This window comes from Dendrobium catenatum, unplaced genomic scaffold, assembly GCF_001605985.2.
Source record: "Dendrobium catenatum unplaced genomic scaffold, ASM160598v2 fragScaff_scaffold_1713, whole genome shotgun sequence".
In the NCBI taxonomy this organism is placed as follows: Eukaryota; Viridiplantae; Streptophyta; class Magnoliopsida; order Asparagales; family Orchidaceae; genus Dendrobium; species Dendrobium catenatum.
In genome coordinates, this window is record NW_021320175.1 from 130,285 (window position 1) to 140,847 (window position 10,563).

At 30.7% G+C, this 10,563-nt stretch overlaps 1 protein-coding gene across 1 annotated transcript; it reads right to left on the minus strand.

Annotated features, from left to right (window-relative positions):
• Nucleotides 1-615: 615 nt before the first annotated feature.
• Nucleotides 616-2,683, minus strand: LOC110105805 (probable trehalose-phosphate phosphatase 6). The gene is made up of 8 exons (XM_028701441.1): nucleotides 2,325-2,683; nucleotides 2,102-2,242; nucleotides 1,925-1,996; nucleotides 1,733-1,831; nucleotides 1,605-1,658; nucleotides 1,424-1,525; nucleotides 1,078-1,155; nucleotides 616-750 (listed from the first exon to the last, which is right to left on the minus strand). The coding sequence occupies exons 1-8, from the start codon at nucleotides 2,607-2,609 to the stop codon at nucleotides 658-660; spliced, it is 924 nt and encodes a 307-aa protein (XP_028557274.1). The 5' UTR covers nucleotides 2,610-2,683; the 3' UTR covers nucleotides 616-657.
• Nucleotides 2,684-10,563: the final 7,880 nt, after the last annotated feature.

Sequence of the window (10,563 nt, forward strand, 5' to 3'; positions counted from 1 at the left end):
AAAGCTGATTTTAAGTTGTTTTTCCCCCCAACAACTTTACAAACAACTTTATAAAACATAGTAGTCATCTCAAATAAACCCTTAGGCTTCATTTGAGATAATTTTTTTGCTGCTTTTCAAAGCAGCTTTCTAGTAAAAAAAGAAAATTATTATATTAAAAAACTGTTTTGCTTTGAGAAGCAATAAGAAAGCTGTCCCAAACGGAGCTTATTCTAAAATTATTTTTAATTATTATGTTATTTAAAAACTTATTTTGACCGTATTACTAAAGCCTAATTTTACAAAATTATCAATTGATAGTTTGAATTTTTGTGAATAGTTTTTCCATCATTTCTAATTAGTGATTGCTTCAAGAAATCTAATGCTTCTATAATTCTGTAAGGTCATCTCCAATAGAACTCCAAATGCTTGAATGCCGTCTCCTCCGAGCTCTAGCCGAACGGTGAAACTTCCGCTATTTCCATGCGGATGAACAGTAGGACGTCAATATTGACGTTGAACTGTTCATCATCGCTAACAAGAAGCACGCGAAAGAAAAAAAGATCGTTACCTTCTCAAAAAGGAGTTCCATTGGAGATGAATCGCGGCATTTTAAGTTTCACGGTATTTTGGAGTGAAAAATGCAATTTTCCGTTGGAGATGATCTAATAGAAGTAATTAATGGCGTGAAATAAGCTTACCAAGCTCTTTCAGTAAGAACTCGAGGGCCTTCCCTTTGTCCCACTCAATGCTGGGACGAATCTCCAATACCTATTGAGTTTAAAAAAAGAAAAGAAAAAATTCATAGTCATGATTATAATACTCTAAATATAATTAATTTTCGTTTAATCCCTTACCATTATGGATTAAGGGCTTAATTACCATTTAAAATTTAATTTTATTAAAAAAATCAAATCAGTTTTGTGAATTATGTCAATGTCAGTCGATGTAATTTTTGTTTTATCCCTTTAATTAATGCATTTCCTTATTCATCATTAACCTACTTTTAATGAGAAAAAAAAAAGGAATGATAACAACTTTTTAAGCAGCATAATTAATATGTCACTTCACCATGTTAAGAAGAAATTAGCTTAATACCTTTCTTCCCTGTGTTAATTTTAAGTCTGGAAATGCTGCTAGCACTGATCGAACTTCCTCAGCAAGGCCATTCCAAATCTGACAGAAATAGTTAAAATTTTACCAGTTATTCAAAAATGAAAAGGAGCCCACTTTGCTTGAGCAGTAAAGCCTCTTAAGTGGGGCTCAATCAAGTGCGGGTCATGAGCTTTTAGGGGTGGGTGTTTTTTCTAGGTCAGCCGCGGGTTAGTCACGCCGCCATACACCCTTTTAAAGGTGGCAGCTGGTGGACACCTTCTTCAAAAAAAAAAAAAAAACGAAAAGGAAGCTAAGCTTATAAGCATTGAACTTGTTCAAAGAACTGCACCTTTTCATCAACACAGCGAAAATGAACTGATAAGCAGAATCTGTTGTTCTCCACCTTAGCTCCAGGAAACACTTTTGTTTTCTCCACAAGTACATTATAAGCCTTTTTTTATAGCAGAAATATAAGTAATATGATATAAAATTATGAACTTAGTTTTTGATAAAAGTTTGGTGAGACTTACTTCATTAATCACAGGTAGAAAAGCACTGGCTGGTTGACAAAGCACAGCCTTTGCCTGAACAAAAACCAAGTTAAGAAGATAGAAAATTTATTAAAATGTTGATATGAAGAAGATGAACTCCCACCAACCTGAGCGTTTGTATGTTTGGGCCACTTTGTGGGTCCTTTGATATCCATGCCATGGCTTCCAGCATAGTACAACTCTGCTAATTGCACAAAGCTGAACACCTACACAGCAATAAAATAATATGCGAACCTCAATAAGAATGGTTGATTCGGAGGGGTAACAGAAAACGAACAGGAATTCATTCAACGATATACCTTATCTCTACACCTTCCGGTCACAATAGCAGTCGGAAAATACTTTGCTATACTCTTAACCGCTTCTCGCATCTGAATCAAAACAAAGCCAAAATCCCAAAAAGACAAACTTTGTTACAGAGGATAAATTTTTGAAAGAAAACAGAGGAAGAGCTTAGAAGTTTGTAAGAAGCTCACGGAATCAGACATGAAGGCTGAGTCAGGATCATCAACGATGGGGGACAGAGTACCGTCATAATCGAGAAACATTGCTATCTTCTTTCCCTTAGCCGCTGTAGTTATCTCGTCGAACCTGCTCAGCGCCGATGGGAGCCTTTTCTGTTTCAAATTCCTATAAAGGTGAGAACTTAACTGTATAAAAAAAAGGAAAGATTTTGATAAAGGAAAGCAGAATGCTTACGTTCCAATCGCTTTCGTCGCTTTCAGAATGGGCGTTGGGTAGGAAGGGGACCGACCTTACGTGAGTCGGAGAAGAGGCTTTGATTGTTTCCATCCAAGAGGAGCTCCTTCCTCCATTTCCATGGAGTTCGAGATGGGTTAGAATATTCTTATAGTTGGCTGAAGAGGAACACCGAGGTGGCGGAAAGGAGCCGGGTTGCGGTGGTGATGGTGTCGAGGTTGCCGGAGGCAGGGCAGGGACAGGGACAAGCATCTCTTCTGGAACGACGATGCTTAGCTTAGTCATAGCTATGGGGAAGAAGAAAGAAGGGAGAAGGGGGTGGAGATTGGAGAAGAAACACAGAAAAACAGAGGAATTGCTTCGCTTCTTCTCAGTAATGAGGAGAGGAAAGTTCAGGGCAGTATTTATAGTTGGGCTTCAACAGAAAGTGATGGAACCAGATGCCACGTCAGCAGAGACCTACGTTTTCGAGTTAAATAATTGGACCACATAAGGGCCCGCCCGCCCATACGGGGCTTAGGCATCACGTGGGGACATGAAGACCTGAAGAGAAAATAGAATCATCGCTATGGTAAAAATAAAAAGGAAAAAAAAATGACAAAAAAATTAAATTTTAAATTGTTTTGTATCATAATTATAATAATTTTTTGGAGAAAAATAAAATTTATTTTATACTTTTAAAATAGTATGCCAAATTATAAATTTAATTTAAGAAGAATTTAAATCGGATTTTTATAATAGTTTTAATTTTTTTATTAACTAAATAAGCAGATTGTATTTTTACTAAGTATTTTTTGTAAAGCATTTATTTATGCTATTCTATTTTTTTAGAACTAGGCTGATTATAAGGATAGCTAATATTTTCAATGATGTTATTATTTTGAAAGCTGAGCTTATATAGTTGATACGTCAATAAGCAGATTGTATTTTTACTAAGTATTTTTTGTAAAGCATTTATTTATGCTATTCTATTTTTTTAGAACTAGGCTGATTATAAGGATAGCTAATATTTTCAATGATGTTATTATTTTGAAAGCTGAGCTTAAATAGTCTACCTTAATTTATTAGTTGAGAGTTTAAGCTTTTAATCAAGAAGTTTTCGGCTCGAAACTTATACACATTAAGGTTTCGTTCAATATGTTTTGTCTTCGAACGGTTTTTTAAGTTTGAGGCATACTGTTTGTTTTTTGTTACCATTATGAATTAGCCCAATACACATTAAGGTTTCGTTTGGGACCGCTTTTTTACTACATATTGAAGTAGCTTTTTAGTAAAAAAAAAATATTTTTTATTAAAAAATTGCTTTAAAAAGCAATAAAAAGTCGTCCCAAACCAAATCTAAATATTAGAATTTGGGTTTGATAAGTAATTGATCTAATTTAATTTTCTCACATCATCATGAGAGTCATAAGCTATTCAATATTAAAAAATAAAAATTAATTTGAGCATGATTGAAGGTTTAAGCTTACATACCAACATTGTATAATCTCAAATATTTATGCGATTAAGCAAAACACTCTCATAAAATGATCAGTGAAAATCATTTTAAATATTTTTATTAAATAAATAAGCTAATTGTATTTTAATTAAGTATTATTATTATTTTGTTGAGCATTTATTTAGGCTTTTTTTTTAGAACTAGGTGGATTGGTACTTACAGAGTCTATTATTTGAGAGCTTAGGATCTGTCTGAGATAGCTCTCTCACTGCTTTGTTTGTTAGATCATAATCATAGTTTCATTTGGCGGCTATTGAGATGCTAATATGTGATAGATTCGATAAAATAGCTGTTTGATTTTCTTAAAACAATATATTTAAAATATCTATAATATTATTTGGGACGACTTTTTTATTGCTTTCTAAAGCAGTTTATTTCAATAAATTTTTTTAGTTTATAATTTTTTTACTAAAAAACTCCTTTAGAATTAATCATCCCTTTGTGATTGTTGCGGGCTAGAATATACGCGGCGATAGAGTTATAATTCTACGTCTTATTGTTGCTCGGATTACATGGATAGATTTTGTACTGCTTTTTAAAATGAATTTTAAATACAAAATTTTTAAATTAAAAAAGTTTTAATACTAAATTTTTGTTTTAAAAGTAAGAAGAAGCCGTCTTTTTTTTAATAAAGGTTAGGCGTCCGTGAGGCCGGTGATTCTTTTTTTCTTTCATAAACGAATCTACAAAATGAATTCATTTTGTTAAATTATTATTGTTTACTAATGTTAGGTATTTCATTTTTGCAGAAAGGCATTTGAGGACCATTGCAAAGTGTAGACTTTCCTAAACCGGAAGCTCTGAACCGCAGGCAGCCAGGCTGGCCAAGCCAATAGCCGAATTGTTTTTCAGACTTTCAATAAAAGTTATTAAAATTATTTTAATAATGAAAATTAAAAAAAAAAAAAGGTTAGAATATCGTGATCAAAATTTTATTTAGTAGAAGTTTTAATATTTTTAATGAAAATTTACATACATACTGTTTTATACCATACTATTTACATATCTAACATCTAAAATTTTAATATTACATACATACCACTGCATATTATTTTAATATCAAATATATCACTCATATTTTCTTCCTATCACTCATATATTTCATTTCTACCACTCATATTTTATATGAAAACAAACTATGGACGATATGTATGTAATATTAAAGTTTTATGTATTAAATATGTAAATAGAGTATCATATAGTGGTATGTATGCAAATCTTCCTATTTTTCTAATATGTATTAAAATCAATATAATAAACAGATATCACTCAAATCTTAAAGTAGATCTAAGAATTTTGGTCACTCCCCTGATTTTTTTTTTCTTTACTAGATTCTACAACCCCGTTAGCCTTATCCCCTCGAGTTGAATTTAACACGTTACCAAGGAACTATGCTGCCCATAAGGAGAAATTATTCTCTTATTACTGACAGACAACAAATTATTTTATTTCAATCATATATGATTTTCTAATACAACTTATTCCCTATTTATAAGCACATTTTATTACATAATTTCATGAAGAAAAAGAAAGGCCCAAAATCTTAAATATTTGATTGTGTAATGGATTGTCACTTTGTTTAATTGAAGATATCCTTAATTGCAAAACATCCAAAACTTTCTTTGTTGCATTGAAGCCTTTAAAGGAAAATGGAGTGTACATCCATTATTATTTCCTTGCTTAAAATTTAATCCATCCCCCATTAGAAAAAGAGTATATAATTATCATATTTTTCATAATAATTACTTTTATAATAATCAATATATTCTTTAATTACTTTACTCTTAATTGAAATTATTGATGTCATTCTTTTTATAAAATAAATAGTATTTATTTCCTAATTTGTATATTAAAATTAAATTTTAAAGTCTTTCTAAATATAAATGATAATCAAGATAGCAATCAGCAATCAGCTTCTTTACAAATATAAGTGATAATAAAGATAAATTTGAAAGGAAGTCAAAACTAAATTTATTAAACAAATAAGAAAAAAAATATTATTTCTTTTCATGGAAAGAATGTGCCATCTTTAATTTCAATTAAGAGTAGAATAATAAAAGAAGATATTTATTATTATAAAAGTAATTAATATTACACATATTCACTTTATTTTTAATGGGATGGATGAAATTTTAATCAAGGAAATATGAATTGATATACACTTCATTTTCCATTGAATCCCCAAAGCAAGGAAATTTTTTTTTTGGATGCTTTACAATTAAGGATATCTTCAATTAAATAAGGTTGAAATCAATTATGCAATCAAACTTTTGAAGATTTTTGACGTTTATATTTTCTCTCCATAACATTGTTAAATTATTAATGCTTTTTTTTTAAAATAAAACTAAAGCTAGTTATTTTTTGGGACATATCAAATGCAAAGCATAATACCCCAAATTTAGAAAATGACCTCAAAAGATAAAGAGCCAAAAAAGATCAAGATGCAAGATTGACTCAGTAAATTGCATGATTCATCCTACATTCGATATCTAGACAGGACCATCCATTGGAGGCAACAATCTAGTCCAAAGATAACCTCGAGAGCAACAAGCATCATCTCACATCTAAAAGAAGAGCCACCAAAGTCTTACCAAAATAAGAGATTCCACCACCAAGGTTGCCAGCCAGCCAAGATCATCTAGGTGTCGAGCAGGGCCTGCCCCATCATTGTCTATTTTGCCTGAAGCAAACCAAAAGCACAAAAAATTATCCACAATTGCAAATCCATGACATCCAATAGAGATAAGAAACCACCATAAAAAAACAAAAACTCACAAGGCCACACCATAAAATAGAAAAAGCCATAATGCCACACCGTGCAAAGCCAAAGGCACACGACAAAGAAGAGAAAGCTACTTCCTTTCGTGTATGAAAACAAAGAGCACTACCCACAACAGTCCAAAGGAAGAAGCTTGTCCCAGCCAAGTTGACCCCAACAGTAGATGGTAGGCCAAATCCAAAACGAATATTCATTTCTTTTTGGATTTACATTTTCTATGCTTACCAATATTTTTGAAAAAATCAACATCAGCAGTTTGAGGAATACTTAAATCAAAAGTGTCTCGAGAATCCAAATCTTTCTCATTAATTTACTCTTCGCCTGCTGAAGAATTGCCATCATCTAACTAGTCATCATGCTTCAACACTTTATCGCTAGCAAGATGAGCTAACGAAGCATCACTGAAAATAACAGATATATGCACATCAACTAGAGGCACGACAACTTCATCATTACCCTCATTAACCAACATAATGTGAATTGGTGAAGTAAGCATCCCAGAAGCCACATTATCCAAATTAACCAGCTTTACTGAAGCTCCACCACCCCTAGAAACTAACGAAACATAATTATCACTCGAATCCTCCACATCTTCAGCACAAATAAGACTAGCTATAAGGTTAATGCAACAATTATTGGCATTTAGGTTAACATCAACACCTTATACACCATCTCTATTAGTACAATTGATATTCACAGAATTAATAGTATCTAGAGGAGCAACTTCCTCCTCAACATAAACAGGATCTCCCAAAGGTAAAACTGATGTCAATTGACCAACAAATTCCACCGAATTGAAGGACCAGCATCATTCCCATCAACAATATCAGTAGGACCCAACTTTAGAGTCAAATCATTGGCAACACAAGAAATAACATTAACCATTATATCCCCCTCACACTTAACAATAAAACTTGTTGGTTTAGAGGCAACAGGAAAAGCAGTAGGCGGGGCAAAAAGACAGATGAGGCTGGTAATCGCTACTCAAATGCCCTATACATTTACATGAAGCATAAAAGGATGGTAAATCCTTCATAACAACTTGCTGAATATAACCTAGTTTCTCAAGACCCAACCTCACTTTGTCAGGATAAGTTTTTATGATGTCAAGCTCAACCAAAACACGGGCAACAGAAGGATGAGAACCTACGGATGTAGCACTATCAACCTTCAACGGCCTACCAAAAGTTGAACCGAAGCCAAAAATGATACGAGGGAGAACATATGAGGGAAGATATTAGGGAAATAAATCCAAATAGGAATAACATGAGACTCAACACCAACATCAACAAGAGGAGACCATTTAGTCAATTTTATATAGCAATTATTAGCTAAATAGGATCTATGACAGAAAACCATACTATAATCATGATCATTAATTATTTTAATCAAACCAATGACCGAATTGTTTTTTAGACTTTCAATAAAAGTTATCATTCTCAGGTTATTGGTGAAGTGAAATTATCTTAATAAAGAAAAGAAAAGTTTATAATATCATGATCAAAAAATTTTTTAGTATAAGCTTTAAAATTTTTAAATATGTATTAAAATCAATATAATAAATAGATATCACACAAATCTTAAAGTAGATCTAAGGATTTTGTTCACTCCCCTGACATAATTTTTTCTTCTTCAAGAGATTCTACAACCCATTAGCCCTATCCCCTAGAGCTGAATTTAACACGTTACCAGGGAAGTATGCTCCCCATAGGGAGAAACTATTCTCTTATTACGGACAAACAACACATTATATTATTTCAATCATATATGATTATCAAATACAACTTATTCCCTATTTATAAGCACATTTTATTAAATAATTTCATGGAGAAAAAGGAAGACCAAAAATCTTCAATATTTTATTATGTAATTGATTGTCACCTTGTTTAATTGAAGATATCCTTAATTGCAAAAACATCCAAAACTTTCTTTGTTGCATTGAAGCCTTTAAAGGAAAATGAAGTGTACATCCATTAATATTTCCTTGCTTAAAATTTAATCCATCTCCCATTAGAAAGAGAGTATATAATTATCATATTTTTCATAATAAATACTTTTATAATAATCAATATATTCCTTAATTACTTTACTCTTAATTGAAATTATTGATGTCATTCCTTTTATAAAATAAATATCATATTTTTCCTTATTTGTAAAAGGTTGAAATCAACTATGCAATCAAACTTTGAAGGTTTTTTATCTTTGTTTTTTTTTTCCTCCATGAAATTATTAAATAATTAATGCTTATAAATATGGAATAAGCTATTTTAGAAAATCATATATAGTTCAAATATTATAAGGCATCTTTTGTTCGCAATAAGAGAAAAAACTTATTATGTTCCTCTAATATTATTAGGCTATTTAGGCGATTGTTAAAGATAACTTTGATAGAACACTTATCTGAGTTTTTATGAAGGAGAGAACCACAAAATTTTGTATTTTACATTGCATGCAAACAACAATCAAGAATGAACCAACCTAGTTTTCATTTTATTATAACTCTCTCATATATTAATAACTTTAAGTAGAATATAAAAGAATTCAAAATAATACAAAATTTTCTTAGAAGAAGAAAGGGGCCTACCACCTTTTGAATCCATAGCCTCATTGATTCTATATTTATTTTCTTGATTGATTGATTCTCTTCATAAATTATTTGGAAATAAAATATGTTCAGATTGTAGTCTTTAAATTATCTTTCATTCATTCTTTCTAAAATTGGAACCTTAGTAAAAGGTTGACATAGGGGAGGACATCCATACTTACAAAAATTGTGTGGAGTCAGATAATTGCTTTCATGATGCTTAAAATTATGTTATCTTTTAATTAAATAAAATAACACATTCTTTTCACTTTTGGTGATGATAAATTTTTTCATAAATGAATGATGACGTTGATGTATGATTTTCTTCATGCTTTTATCTTGATGATGATGGTAATAAACTCTTTACATGATGATAATGATGACGATGAAATAACATATTGCAATTTAAAAAAAATTCATAAATAAAAGTTTTTTTTTTAATTTTTACATGAAATTATATAATTTTTTTTGTACAATTCTACTATTGTGTATAGAGCTCTTCTAGTAGAATTTAAAATATTTAAACTTAATAAGAGAAAGCAGTACATGAATAATTCTTAATAATTATCAAACAACAATACATGAACATAAGAGTAAAAATAAACTATCCTTATAGAACTTTTAAGTAGATTATTCAAGATGGTACCCTAATCCATAATGTCTCAGACTAGTTGAATATTTAATTTCAGATTCGGTTATCTCAGAATAATTGGAATACACATATTTCATAATAGAAACATAAATAGTAAATATATCACATGGGCTCAAAAATAACACCAATTTAAACACACCGTATGAACTACTATGACTCCCCAAGGCCTAAACTGAAAGAACTATCCATTTTATCTTTTAATCATCTACTAGCTTTTATAAAGTTGTTGATATAAACCAATACATCCAGCAGAAATAACTTGTATTATTATTATTATTATTATTTATTTTATTTTTCAGCGGAAATAACTTAACATTATATATATGAAAATCTGTCACTATATTCTTTCATCAAAATCTCATTTATAATAGCCAGAAAATTACATACAATCAATAATGCATCACAAGCTCCTCACTACAAAATGAGAAACAAAAAATACAAAATATTAAAAGAAAAACTTGAAATTTTCGGTCAGCCTCACTCCACAAAGTCATAGTTCATTCCCTAATCAAAAATCAAGGAAACCACATAACAAGCTTACAAAGCCCAATATAAACCCAAAACTCACCGAAGCTTTCAATACAATATTCAATAAATCAATATGTATGCTCATCTCAATCAATACAGTCAATAGCTTTCAATATTCTATCAATGATCAGTAACAAAAAGTATAAATCATTACATTGAAATTCATAAATCTATAAGATGTGCGAGAAAGTAAATGCA

Coding starts and splice junctions, on each gene's coding strand:
- LOC110105805 (XM_028701441.1), bottom strand. CDS start 2,609: ATGACTAAGCTAAGCATCGTCGTTCCAGAAGAGATGCTTGTCCCTGTC. Junction 1,526..1,604: donor TTCTACCTGTGATTAATGAA/GTAAGTCTCACC, acceptor CTATAAAAAAAG/GCTTATAATGTACTTGTGGA. Junction 751..1,077: donor AATTAACACAGGGAAGAAAG/GTATTAAGCTAA, acceptor TAAACTCAATAG/GTATTGGAGATTCGTCCCAG.